Below are 15,263 nucleotides of genomic sequence, written 5' to 3'. Positions count from 1 at the left end.
CATACTGATAAACTAGAAAGCCTAAAAATGACCTTGAATGTTTTGTCTTTAGTTAACAGAATGTAACAAGGGAAAACGGTCAGTGCCAAGGAGGGAAAATAGATACAGTTTTGTTGGCACTATTTGCAAATCCCAGATTAGCCCAGATTAACAACATTATGTATATCATTTAAATATGAATGTTCCTCATTCAGAACTGCCTTAGAAAACTATATATGGCTTCTGGGCATGAAAGTAGCAGATGATGATAAAGGTGCAATTCATGGAGTATTAAATCATTAATAATACTGGATTTTGCTTTTACTAAAAGCAATCTAAAATTAGTACATTGACTGAAAAAATACAGATTTATACTGAGAATTGAGCCTTGTGATGTTTAATATCTGTAGGAACAACTGCCCTTGTTGCCAATTACTGTTACTATTATTATATTATAGGAAGTATAAATAACAGAAAGTATGAATCGGACTAAATGATATGCCAATTTTCTGCAGACACTCTTAGTCATGAAGCTTTTTCTTGTGTCATAGGCTATTGCATTAGGGTATGCACCCGAAAGCTCAAGCACACACGTGTATATATATATATATATATATATATATATATATATATATATATATATATATATACACATAAATATAGCAGCCCGCCCAGGCCTCATCCCATTGGCTGGTGTTTAATGGCCATTCGGTCCCGCCCGCCCCGACATCCCCAGTGACTTTTGACAGCTGGTGTCTCTTCCTGCATGCAGTGACATTATCTGAAAGTTTCATACACTGAACAACTCTGGCAATTCTGTTTCACAGGCAGCGCGAGCCACACATTTTTTGGATGCAGCATTTTGGGGCAAATCTCTGGAGACAGCGCGGGGTGATTAGGGTGTGCCCAGGCACATCAGGCACACCCTATGCGCACGCCTATGTCTTGCGTTCTCTTTAGAGTTTAACAGATATTTTTTTTGAGAAAGCATAACTAAACTCATAGCATCATTTTCCAAATGGATGGAGTGAGAGCAAGTTCTAATCTACCCACTAGGTCTTTACAGCTCTTCTGAACAATGGTAGGGAGATCTTCACCTTCCAGCATTGTACCAGTGTCACTGGAAGTAGTGAGCTCTCCGTATATTCCTACGAGGAATCTGCTAAACAGTGAATGATCTATATCCGCATAATGCACTCTCTGTTGGACTAGCCACAACAACACACAGAGCACACACTTCATTTAATGTCTCCAGAAGCTAAACTCAATAGCAAAGCAGTAGAGTGTACAATCATTCCAGGGCTGGGCGCTGCTTTCTTTATCGGGGTCTTGTTTTTTATACCCACTGGTGGATTAAACTCTAATCCACTCTACTACCAAAAACAAAACAGTATTTCAGTACTTATTACACCCATGCAAGTTTATGGAAATGAAATATCACACATCCTAAGTCATTGGCACTTGAAAAACCAGAGAAAATAAAACAGGACAATTTTGTATTTAGAATATGTATGTCTAATATCCATGTAGTTTGGTGATCAATAGATATTTTGTAATCAATACATGTGCACATATCACTTTTACTGTTTTGTGAGGTCAGTCAAATAACATAATAACAATTAAAGTTGCTAAGTACTGTGTGCTAAATATACATAAGAATCATTCATGTAGAAAGGGTTTTAGCCTTACCTCTAGTATGTACTCCAGTTCTACTCCTCTCTTGTGAGCTTGTTTCAGTACAGAAGATGCTCTCGCCATCAAATCTGAGTGTTGCTGAGTCTCCCTAGGAGAAGTATAGCTGCTGATTTTCCGGAAAAGTGTTTCGGTGAGGATCATGTGTGACTCCAAGCCTTGGAAATACTCCTGGAAAATATTCCATGTATTTGTAATGAATATAAAAGTGACATCTCTATTTGAAAATGATATTTGGCCCAAACTCATATGGTTGACAATATTATTATTCATCCACAATAAAACAGTGTTACCGTTAGGGGGCTCTGAGGTTAGTTAGGCATTGCAGGAACTGTATATGATTTTGCAGCAGACCTTCCTACCTTTGTTGATTACAAATGTGCACAGGTGTTCAGACTTAAGCCCCATACGCACAACGGGAAATGTTGGATGTCAGGTTGTTGGAGGAAAATCCGACCATGTATATGCTCCATCGGACAATTGTTGTCAGACTTTCCACCAACAAATGTTGGCTAGCATGTCTTCAAATTTTCCGACAACAAATGTGTGTTGTTGGATTTTCCGATTGTGTGTACACAAGTCCGCCGGACAAAAGTCCAAAGTATAAACACGCATGCTTGGAAGCAGAAGTGGTCGGTCTTGTAAACTAGTGTTTGTAATGGAGAATTAACATTCGTGACATGGTAAATTATGAAATCTCCAAATGCAGTGAACAATTCTCTTTTTCTTTAATGGGATAATAATGAAGCTGCTTTGCTGGTGATTCTGATGGAGTTATTGCAAACAAATTTTCAAAGGCTTTTTTTTTATTTGTGCAAGTTACCACAACACCATTATCCCATAGATAACAAAGATACACCTATGTTGGTGTCCCTTGTCAATTTTACATTGTATTTTTTAAAATGTAACTGCCTACTCCCAAAATGTAATTTGAAGTAAAACACATAGCCAAGTATTATTCTCCACAATTCTTTTATTGTGTGTAAAAAAAAAAAAAAATTAAATTAGACATGCTATCTGCCAATAGAACTTAATCAAAAAAGTGAATTCTATGCATCCAAAAATATAGAAAATATACCAAGTGAAATCATTATTAAACCAAAAAAATAATGTCAAAGCAATAACTCCAAGGCCAATAGTAAATAACACGTTATCTCCTCCTATTCCACAACATGGCTGGTTGAGGAATGGCTGTTCAGAAACAAACTAAAAAGCGCTAAATGAAAAACACGAAAAAAAAAGCGTGAATCAACACTCACCAAAATTCTACTAACACGAAATTAGCAGAAGGAACCCAAAGGGTGATGCTAAAGAGCTGAAAAAACACATAGTGCGACTAGCACTTCACTACATTTGTAATTCATGGCCAACATTTGTGTGACCGTGTGTATCCAAGACGAGTTTGAGCCAACACCCTTCGGACAAAACTCCACGGTTTTGTTGGCAGAAAGTCTGATCATGTGTACGAGGCATTATTTTTACTATAAAATAATCATATCAAACAAAAAAATATTAGCTGAAGAAAACTACAACCTTGAATGATATCTGTAGAGCCAGCCAGCCTGTCATTGATTTGTATAAGTTGCACCCACAATAATCCTGATCTGGATAGTGTATGGCCCTAATCTGTCATGTCCATGAACCCTTTCTTTTAATATTTTTACTAGACACTTCACTAGTGTTTATGGAGATGTATTTAAAGCAAGGCAAATACAGTAAAACATCAATCAAACATCAAAATCTGAATTCCTAAAGTGCAACTTTATCAACAAATATGTATATATTCTAAAAAGCAATAAGGGAGCCTTAAAATAAGCTCTCACTGATCTCTATAGCTGCAGACACTGTGGAGCAATGTATTCTCTAATTCCCAGAAGAATCACTGAAATTCTAGTCCAAGGCCTCATTCACTTTTTTTCTTTCTTTCTTTTTTCCTCTTTTCTTTTTATAATTAAATAATAGTTTTTTCCAATTTTGCTTGGGACTTTGATGCACCTGAGCAAGTATATCGCTTCTTGCTTTATGAAATATAACTTATTGGCTTTTGTCTTTTTCAAATTTCTCTTTTAATCTGCTTATATTTTATTGCTGCTAGGCATATCATGGGCCGAACATGTTTTTTTTTTTTATTCTCTCTTTTTATATTCTATAAAGAACCTGTTATAGTCATTATTTGTTGAATTCTATTTGGTACACTTTTCAGACCTGCATTATGGATTAGTATTGTTTTACGAGCAATGGGAGGATTTATTCCCCTCCTCGCTGCCTATACCACTTGTGTGTTTTTTTTTTTTTAAATGCACTGGCTTTTTCACTCTGTTAATTTCTTTGTAATTTTTGATATAATCTAATAAAAATATATTGCTAAGCCGTCATTCACATTGGCATTAGCTTTTCTAAATGTAGGGGATGTTTTCTGGGAAGTTTAAACAATTTGAATGCTTCCTGGATCACTTGATTTTAGATGTTCCTGCTTCAAAGTAGATTTAACTGTGTTAAGATATATTTAGTTGTGTTAGATGCTAGATGAACCAAATTCTATTTTCTCTAAATGCAACTAAACTGACTTCACCTAAACCAGGTATTATTAGGACCTTTTACAGTGTACATACATTTTAAAAAAGTCCATGTAAATGCAGGTTTGGCCGTGCCAGTGTGAATAAGGCCTAAGCCAGCTTAGCACCCTTTGCTCCCCTTCTCCTGGCAGTATGCTGACAGCCTCCCAGTCTTCTAATCTCTAAGCCCCCGTACACACAGTCCGATCGGACCATGTTGTTGGATAATCCGACCATGTGTGGGCTACATCGGACTTTTTCCGTTGGAGTGTCCGACCAACAAAGTTTGAGAGCTGGATATAACATTTTCCGACAACATGATCCGATCGGACTTTGTCCGATTGTTTGTAGAGAATTCCGATCGGATAAAGTGCCAGGCATGCTCAGATAAAATTACGAGACCAAAGCTATTGGCTACTAGCCTGAACGTAGTCCCGTCGTAACGAATGAACGCTATCATGTTACGAACTACCGGATTTTCCGACAACGTTGTCTGACCGTGTGTATGCAACACCAGTTTTGGGCAAAATCTGTCGGAAAAAATCAGACGGATTTTGTGGTCGGAGTGTCCGACCGTGTGTATGGGGGCTAATGTAAACCCAGCGCCTGAGAAAGTGACTGGAGTTGTGTAACAATTTTCTCTGTTTCTATTTCTGATCACCAGCTATCTAGGCACATACCATTTCTCTTCACATAAGCGATGTGGTAATTCTACCATTATCAGGATTTAGCTTTACATGGGTGCAGATCTCCTTACAATTCAAGCAGAAGAACTTGAGTAATGCAAGCATTATAACTGTATGTGTCAATTTACATACACTTACCTTGTGCTTCTGAAGCATATTATGGACCTCTTCTCTAGAGGAGACAATGCATTTCTGTCCTCCAGACATCTTCTCCTCTCCTGTTTCAATCAAGTCAGACAGGTCTTGCAGAGCTCTTTCATACTGACTCTTTAGAGCTAGGTTCTGATTTAGCCCACCTCTTCTTGAGTTGATTATCATCATCAATTCATCATACGTGTCCTACACAGGAAGGAGAAAGCAAGGTCTATCAATTTAACAAAAGACCACTAATTACGACTTGTTGAGCACTGGCTGGGCACTTTGTGTAGCTAAGATGTAACTAAAGGCAAAACTATTTTTGATTCAGAGTGAAGAAGGTTAAGAACACCTGTCAGTTTTCTATTGCTGTCTGTGCACCAATTAGGGAGATTCATCCTTTCTATTTGTCCTGTTTACTGTTATCTCCGAGAGTGTAAGTGAAAGAAAACCCCAAATTTTAGGTTGTCACCAGAACAGGAATAGAGGAGAAATCTTTCAATACGAACACTAGTTCTAGTGACAACCAGCGTTTCCTTCCCTTTGAAGGGAATACCTCTCACTTCCTGTTTTGGACAGCAAATGAAAGGAAATCTCCTCAATGGCAAAAAATTTACAGGGGTTATAACTTAGTCTATCCAAAATTTTAAAAAAGTTTGCCTTTAGATCAAATTTTTATAAAGACATACCCCACTTTTAAGCACATAATGGTGTTTATTTACTAAAGCTGTAAAGTGAAAAATCAGGCTCACTTCTGCATAAAAACCAATGAGCTTCTAACCCCAGCTTGTTCAATTAAGCTTTGGTTATAAAACCTGGAAGCTCATTGGTTTCTATGCAGAAGTGAGCCTGATTTTACACTTTACAGCTTTAGTAAATAAACCCCATTGTGTACTTAAAAGTAGGGTATGCCTGTATATGCCACACTTCCAGCAGAGGGCACCTGATGATAAGGTAAAAGAGTCTGAATTGGGAACCCACATTTTCAAAAGTGTGAAACAAATAAATGTCCACTACTCCCCTGTATTTATTTATGCTATTCCTACTATAAGTGTTACCATAGTTAAAATTCAAAAACCTGCTAAAATCTAAATATTTTATCTTTTCCCCCTTACCTGAAGCTTTGACAATTCTTGCACTGATTGCTGGTCCACCTGGAGTTGATCTCCACATTTTTTCAACTCAGTAATTTCTATATCCAGTTCTTTTAAACTATCTTCTGCTTGTAAAATAGCCTAAACACAGAAAAATAATAAAAAGAAAATTAATAATAATAAGTAATTAGTAATTAAAACTATAGCATAATAATATAAGTTGGAATTTTAAGGATAAACGCGTTCTGTAACCACAACCTGTAATCTGACGGTTTAAGTAGCAACTTTATATATGATAGATGCAAAATGGTCTCTCATCGTCTCCCAGCTATCATCTTAAACAGGAGGATAAGTAAAAACTGTCACCTTAAAACATATATACCCCCCCCCCCCCCCCCCCAATAGTATTGTCTTATAAGACCTTAAAATGTAAAATAGGGATAGGCTAATGGCTATATATATATATATATATATATATATATATATATATATATATATATATACACACACAATGGAATCTGGAATCCATGAGAAGAGGAGATCAGGGGTGTTAATCCTTTAAGTGGAGGTAAATCTTACCAACTGTGACACAGACACTAATAAAAACCAGAAAGGGTTTTTCACTTTTTCTTCTATGTACAAAGAATAATGATCTCTACGCCCAAAGTGATACACTGGCAGCAGTTTTGGTAGAATTAGCATCTGTGTTTAGCACCCTATATATGAGTTCATTTATTTTGGCCAGCTTAGATTAAACTTAGAATATATTTTTATGTAACTTAGAATCTATACTTTATTACCACATATTGTACTGTATCAAAACACTATGGCTACTTTCACACTGGGACATTGCCGCTCGTTTTAGCTTTCCCGCTGTTATATCAATTTTCAGGCGGTAGCGGGCACTTTTAACCCCCATGAAGGGGGTAAAAGTGCCCGTGATGCGGCGCTTCAGAAGCGCTTTTCAGGCTCTTCGTAACCGGTGCCCATTCACTCCAATAGGCAGGGGCGGTGGAGGAACAGTGTATACACCGCTCCCACACGGCTCCAAAGATGCTGCTTGCAGGACTTTTTTTCCCATCCTGCAAGCGCACCTCCCCAGTGTGAAAGCACTCAGGCTTTCACACTGGGGTGGCTTGAGAGACAGTTTTCAGGCGCTTTGCAGGTGCTATTTTTAGTGCTAAAATGCCTCAGTGTGAAAGAGGTCTACACAAAGCTACTTTAGACTGAGCATACTCTCATACAGTTGTACAGGGATTGCCTGCAAGAGGAAAATTATCCAGCCAGCTATAACCTTAGCTATGGTGGCCTAAATCAATGGCACAGACTTGACATGATTGTACTCTAGTGTTGGCACATAAAGGGTGTTAAGCTGGGTATACACATATCGAAATTCGGCAGGTTCAGCGGGAATTGCCCAAATTTCAGTCTGTGTGTACCTATCTCTGTTCAACAGAGGCTGGTCGTCAGACCGGATTTCTGTCGATCGGTCCTGCTGGATAACCAACATTCGATCAATGCACGCAACCTGTGGCTGCAGTGCTAACCTGTGTATTCTGACAAGGTGGGAGGGAGTCCCCACTGTCAGAACACAATAGCACAATGATCTATGTCACATCATGTGCGGGAATCTGATTTTTTTCAACCCTCTGGTTGAAAAAAAAACAAAAAACCTCTGCATGTATACCCTGCTTTTATACTATAATTACCAGATGATATTAAATTGAATAGGGGTTTTAGATGAGTATTTATTACTGCTGTTCTAATAATTGGAGATAAAATCCAGTAACTCTGGATTGTTTTATTAGGCAAAAAAAAGAACCTACCGTTATATTGTGTTCATATGGATCTACAACTCTATTATTTGGACAAGAGCACATTCATAACTATGCATTTAATGCATGCACTTTAATACACAACACAAGGGCACTTGTTTAAGTAGTGATTGTTCATCCATAAGATGCTTTTTGAAGCATCTACACACATTCAAGGCCTATTGATGATAATAGCAGTGCATTAAAATGGTGCTGCATCTCTCTCTCTCTCTCTTGAACTCAAAAACGCACACTGGCTCATTATTACAAGTTGTTAATAATTCACTACCCTATTTAGGCACTTTCATAGACAGCCAGTCATAAAGGCAGATTCAGCCATTTTGCACCTGTTTTGTGGATAACTTCCCTGTATAGGCCAATATTAACTACCCACTATCCTTGATCTTTGTACAACTGATTACAGGTACATTGTTTCTAGCATGCTCTGAAAGGGTATTTTTAAAGACTTATGCGCACTTATGCTTAGTCCAAGACCTGCCATCATCAGACTTTGTTTAGAGCTGGACTGACATTGCTATAGGTTCCATATATCCAATGTCCTGCCCAAATGCTGTGTATGTAAGCACCTTTTTTTATTAGCATATGTGATTAAGCTAAATGTAACTTAATTGTTTACCTTTTTAACTATTTCCACTGAAAAAGATGGATAATTAGGTGACTGACATATACTTTAGAGTAAAAAAACACAAGAATATAAGATTTATTTCTACATTTACTGGTTCATTTTAATACACTCAGCTGTTTAAATAATGTCTCAAGGCTTGTTCAATTATAAGATACACTGTTGAGTAAAAACAAATATATTTGTTTCTTATGAAATAAGACAAGACTGGTTTACCAGTAAGTATAAAACATGATGTTATGTAGGCAGCCTGTATGCTTTCATAGAGGCAGTTTTGGGGATTAATATATAAGAGAGGGTTTTTCTGAACATCATGATTTCCTGTTTACTTTTTAAGATTTACTTTTCATACAAGCCTAAAATACAATTAGGAGAGGAAATTCAACTGTCCCCTACATCTGGCTGCAGATGACATTACTGCTGTCATTTTACATATTTGCATTGTACATATTTGCTTCTATTCTAGGCCCAACAAATGAGATTTGATTTCTTAGATACTAGTATAGAATGGTATGTAGTTCCATTCTAGTTTTACTATCTACACTTGGAAAACATTGGCAATGTTGACTAGGGTATTTTAATGCTTCTAATTTATACATTAGAATATTAGCATTAGAAATAGAATATTAGAATTAGAATTTATCTACCTTTAACGTCATATAAGATTAGACTTAGAATAAAGACAGCCATAAATGGATCAAAATTTGGCCAGTTCAGCAGGGACCAGCCAAATTCTGATCCATGTATGGGCACTCTGGTTGTACACAAGTCGATCAATCAGTTGACTTGTATACAACCAGCCTGTCAGGTTTTTCCTGAATGATTAGCATCACTGGCTATAGCTGGCAACATCAATCATTGTGTTCTGCTGGTAGGGAAGTCTCCTCGCGGGCAGAACACAATAGTGCTGTGGGAGGGACTCCCCCATCCACACATCTTTCCTAGGGATGAATAGAACCAAGGTAGTAACAGAGCATGCAACTGCAATGTGGACAAAAAATGAAGGGGGGGGGGGGGGGGCTAAAATGTTTTAGCTACATCATATTTTATGCAGTTAGCAATAGCATTTGGCAAATACATTTGGATAAAATGACTGAACATAAAGGTTGGGAATGGCACACTGCTAGCAGCAGTATCATGCAGAACAGGCTTTACCTTGCCTGTATGGAATTGTGTCCTTACTGGTTTGCGATGCTGCTGAATCTACCTTGCTAGGGAGAGGGAGAGATATCTCGCTGGTTTAGCTAGCGAGGGAGTGACTCCATTCAAATAGATAGGTGGTTTATTAGTGATCCTATCACGGATGAGTTATTTTGTGTGAAATGGCCCTTAGTGGCTGGAGAAATAGGAAGGCTCTTAATGGTTTTGCTACAGCACTCAATTACACATAGTTATGGCCCTAAATATTTAAAATATACCACACTGCAATGCATGAAAAAATTAGCTGTGTGTATAAAGTCGTAAAAACATTTTTGTTTGGTTAATATAAATTTGGATTACATGTATGAAAGCATATCTAACAAAAACCACGTGCCCAGAGCAAACTGTAGAATTGCTTTTTTTATTTTCATTTGACAACTAAGTTCTGGCTGCTGTGGACAAAATGTAGTTCTTGGAAACTCTTAAAATGCAATTTAAATGCATTACTGAAAAACTGTTTTGAAGAACTTTATAAATTCTAAACAGAAGCATTGGCAATATGCTGACAATAAAATCAAGATATATATATATAAACAACCTAATTCTCTTTTTTTCAGCTCGTTCCTTGAATGTATGCCTCAAGGCCTATTGGATAAATATAGGATCTTAAAGTGGTTCTAAAGAGTAAACATTTTTTACTGTAGCGCATTCCTTGCATTAAGGTAAAAAATGTTTAGGCATTAGCATCCCCACTCACCCCCATCCCATTTTACTTACCTGAGCGCTCATTCCATCCAGCGCTGTGCATGTCTTCACCTCTTCTCTCCTTTGCTGGGGCAGCGGGAGGCATTGGCTCCCAGTGCTGTCAATCAAGGCCACTGACTAGGGACAGGGCAGGGCTGAGTCCCGTTGTCTGTCTCAACGAACACAGGAGTGCTAGCGGGGGAACCTAAGAAGGGGAGGTTCACGGCGGCTCTGTGCAATTCCATTGTACAGAGCGGGTAAGTATAGACATGTTTGTAATTTTTTTTTTACCTTTACAATCTCTTTAAGCTGGGTACACACTGTTCAAAAATCAACCAATTCAGCAGGAACCAGACAACTTTTGGTCAGTGTGTACAGGAGTCTGTCCAACAGAAGCCACTCTAAAGACTGGCTTTTGTCGAAGGGATATGCTGGAAAATCAGCATCCACCAATGGCTGCGAGTGCTGATCAGTATATTCTGGCAAAGGAAGTCCCCCTGTCAGAATACAATAGCACAGCAGGAGAGATCGCCACACCAACATCGCTTAGGTTGGTATGGTAATCTGTCAGTTTTTTTTTTTCCTTCAACCCGCTGGTTGAACAAAAAAGAACTTGATGTGTGTACCAGGCTTTAAAGAAAACCAGTATTCATTTTCCTTCTTTCAACTGAAGCCTCCTATGGATTAGTTATGTTCTTTTTACACTAATGCTGTGTACACATGGCCGGACTTTTCATCGGACTGAACTCCTAGGAACTTTTTGACGGAGTTCCGGCGAAATGGACTTGTCTACACACAATCACAGCAAGGTCCGACAGATTCGACCGTAATGATGTACGACTGGACTAGAATAAGGAAGTTCAAAGCCAGAAGCCAATAGCTGCCCTAGCATCAGTTTTTGTCCATCGGACTAGCATACAGACAAACTGATTTTTCGTCGGAAAGATTTGTAATGTTCTAAATCTAAAGTCCGTCTGATTTTTCAACAGCAAAGGTCCAATGAAGCCCACACATGGTCAAATTGTCCAACGGATTTGTTCCGTTGGACCTTTGCTGTCGAAAAGTCCGGCCGTATACACATTAGTATCATGAAATTATCTATATATGCCTTGCTACAATAATAAACAAGAAGGGTGAAATTGTAAGCACCACCAGCATGTTGTTCTCTTTAGCCAGCTTGGAGGAGAATGTGCCCATTAATATGATGTTTACTATAAAGTCTCTGGCAGGGAGGGGTTCAACGCTTGACTTTGCCCAATCCTGACTTGCAGAGAGTCTCAAAAAGTGCACTGACAATGGATGCAAAAAAGATGATGAAATTTGGTAAGTTCTCATTATCGTCTGATAGGATATATGATTAGTTTTATTCTTTTGATTTTAGTACAGATAAATTATGAATCATGGTATCATAATGATTTTGGACAGACGATATGAATAGGATAACTGCACAGTTAATTTTGATTATTTAAGCTAACTATGTAATGCTTGGAAAATGTGGATTGCTAATGGATTTATGATATGCCATACATTAAAGTATATTATACTTGTTTGTAAAGGTGTATCAAACTAAACCAATGTGACATCTTCTTCACACTGCCACACTGCAAATATGTAATGACAAATTACCAGTTGATGTGCTTTGACGCTACATTATATTTTGTATTTGTTTATTTCCTCTGCCCTCTGTATTTCTATTTATGCCGCAATATAATAAAGCCATCCCTAGTCTCAGTTTTTTGTCATTATTAAAAATGACACTCTATTAAAACTGAGATCACATATAATTAGGAATGGTTTGCTTGGCCTACTTCCATCCCACAAAATAGCTAATGCATATTTGGAAAAAAGACAGGTACATTTTATTTGTAAGCATTTATTTCAAGAATACATGAACAAAACTTTCTTTATTTACAGAATTTCTGTAATAAAATCCACAGTGTTATTAAAAATGCCAGCAGTCTTTCCTATGAGACATGTCACAAACACCATGCTTTTTAATTTGGTACATCTTATAGTGGGCATTCGACCTTACTTCATTTATTGTCAAGCTACAGTTATTTGAAATTAGCAAACGAACAAGGAGGACAGAATGGCAAAGCAGAGAAGGAGATATACAGTGGATGAGCAGTATTGAAATGATGATACACAAACACACGAAGGGAACAAAAGGTTTCATAATATTCCGCTAAGTAAAGTTAGCGGTATCTCGGTATGTGACCCATCTGGTACAGGGTTCCTGTAGATTCAACAAAAGGGGAGAATCCCTGGAAATATGAAATGCAGAAGAAATAGGATTTCAAGATAGATGAAAACATGTAACGGAGGTGAAAGCAAAGTATGAAACAAAATCAGAGTAGCTTTGGTTGGCCTTTGTTCATAGGACTCTGACCAAAACGAAATGAGCGTAGGTAGACAGACTTTATATGCAAATCACAGTTTTTTTCCACAGGCTCAATGTTGGTACAAGTATGAACTCTCCTTAAACTTGAAGGAACAGGCTTCTAGTGTGCTCATGCAATAGTATTGGTGAAGGTGACGCGAAAACTAGAGAAAATTCATCGTTGTGTGTTTAGGGCTCAGGTTCAGAAAGTAAGCTTAACTTGAAGGTATGGTTTGCGAAATATCTCTTTTAGAAGCTAAATTATTAAAATCAGGTCACTTAAAAGTGCCATACTTGTTCAAAGACTCTCCAACAAAACACACTTAAATTTTAATTTTAGGCAGAAGCTAGGGAATTATATCACCCACAGTTTTTTGTTTTGATTTGGAAACCCTACTGCAAGATCTGGGAGTGGTGCAGTAAAACACATTTTCTGTCTTTAATATCTACTGGTGCTCTCCAATACGCTGGGTTTCTTATTATTATGGTAAGTAAAAGCAACCTTTTAAATTCCCTATTTAGTCCGCTTCTCTTTGGGCACCTCTGAAATTCTTTTAGCTTTGGTGGTTCAACTAAGATCTCTGTGTGTGTAAAATCTTTGGGCCCTTTTCTGTTGATTGTGGCCTACTGCTGAAGACACCTGCTGAGGGGTGAAGACATTTAAACATCTCCTTAGGCTGCGTACACACGGGCGGACTGTCTGCCCAACTAAGTTCGTCAGACAATCCGACAGACAGTCCGTCCAACTTTTGAATGAACGGACTTGACCACACACGATGAACAGACAGTCCGCTGAAAGCTTGCGCGATGACGTGTACAGCACGTAAGACGGGACTAGAAATACGACGTCCAATACACTGCAATGCAACCTTCGGCGTGTAAATCCTTTCTGAGCATGCGCCATACTTAGTCCGTCCAACTTGCCTACACACGAGCGGACTGTCCGCTGAAACCAAGTTTGGACAGACAAAATTACGGAAATTCCGAAAGACTTAGTACGCCAGACTGTCCGCTGAAAAAGTCCGCTGAAGCCCACACACGAGCGGATTGTCCGCTAAAACACGTTTCAGCGGACTAAGTTGGACGGACAATCCTCTCGTGTGTACGCGGCCTAAGGCTTTCATGTTGGTAATCTATTACACTATATACTATAATGCTCTAATTTCTTCTGTCTTTTTTACCGTTTTGTGTAAGCTTCAAGAGATTCGCTTAGGCACCTTTCACACTGGGGTGGGAGGTGCGTCGACGTTAAAGCGCCGCTATTTTTAGCGGCGCTTTACCGCCAGATTTGCTGCGCTATTCGGCCACTAGCGAGGCAGTTTTACCCCCCGCTAGTGGCCGAGAAAGGGTTGAAAATCACAGCAAAGCACCTCTGCGGTGCCCCATTGATTTCAATTGGCAGGAGCGGTGGAGGAGCGGTATACACACCACTCCTTCACCACTCCAAAGATGCTGCTAGCAGGACTTTTTTTTACCATCTTGCTAGCCCTCGGGGGGCTAGCGTCTGTTTCAGGTCGGTTTGCAGGCGCTATTTTTAGCGCAATAGCGCCTGCAAAAGGACCCAGTGTGAAAGGGGTCTTAGGGCAATTGGCTAGGAACGTATTTAGATGAAGCTTTAGGTCCACTTTATTAGCTACTGTATATAAATTGGCCATTATGTATTTAAGCTGGCAGACTCTCTAAAGGCCAGTAGTGGACTGTGTATTACAGATATGTAAAAATAGTATCAAAATGTCTGGTGGGTTTACAAGGAAATTAATTTCTATACAATGACCTGTATGAGAGTATGTGGCATATTTCTTGGTGTATGCTATGTTAATAAAGGCAATGCCATGTCTATAACCCCTCATGACATCTTTGACTATTGTCTGGTCAAATGTGAGGTGATTATCCTCCTAGTATGTGCCTTGGCATTGCTATAATAATAAGATAGGTATGATATGGCATAATGGCCATTTGCATTATTTACCTGCATCTGTTCTTTCGCTGGTCGCTCTGCTGCTTCTGCCAGTCTGTGCAGTATGATGTATTTATTATCAGCCAAGGAAGTAAACAGCATCTTCAGATCATTCTGAGAGTACACAACATGCATACAAATCAAATGTTACATAAAAACTCAAAAACAGCATTTTCAAAATGTTTGCTTGGCGCACAATCTTTTGGCATGTTTTACACATATGTAGATAATGCATTCCGCATATTGTTAAAAGAATTTGGATGATTTTGGCGGTATGATCAGAGATAAATAGTGGGTATATGTGATGGGCCATGATGTATACTGATCATTACCTAAAGAAAAACATTTGGGGAATTTGGCCATCAGCAGATATACAACTTTCCTGACAACCAATTGCAGTCACAAGAACCAATGTTGCTTAGCTCGGAAAGGGACTGAGAGAGA

At 38.4% G+C, this 15,263-nt stretch overlaps 1 protein-coding gene across 15 annotated transcripts in view; it reads right to left on the bottom strand.

The window, feature by feature from the left end:
* SYNE1 (spectrin repeat containing nuclear envelope protein 1) overlaps positions 1 to 15,263 on the bottom strand; it is a 663,643-nt gene that overhangs the window by 140,700 nt on the left and 507,680 nt on the right. For all 15 annotated transcript variants that reach the window (XM_077486324.1, XM_077486337.1, XM_077486323.1 and 12 more), the window contains 4 exons: positions 14,832 to 14,933; positions 6,163 to 6,282; positions 5,051 to 5,251; positions 1,669 to 1,842 (listed from right to left, as the gene is read on the bottom strand). In XM_077486324.1, coding sequence (XP_077342450.1) covers positions 1,669 to 1,842; positions 5,051 to 5,251; positions 6,163 to 6,282; positions 14,832 to 14,933 — 597 coding nt within the window. The remainder of the gene's footprint in view (positions 1 to 1,668; positions 1,843 to 5,050; positions 5,252 to 6,162; positions 6,283 to 14,831; positions 14,934 to 15,263) is intronic.

The sequence above is a fragment of the Lithobates pipiens genome, unplaced genomic scaffold, assembly GCF_037356315.1.
Source record: "Lithobates pipiens isolate NorthernLeopardFrog02 unplaced genomic scaffold, aLitPip1_a1.2 Scaffold_18, whole genome shotgun sequence".
NCBI lineage: Eukaryota > Metazoa > Chordata > Amphibia > Anura > Ranidae > Lithobates > Lithobates pipiens.
This window is presented reverse-complemented; position numbering and strand designations above follow the sequence as displayed.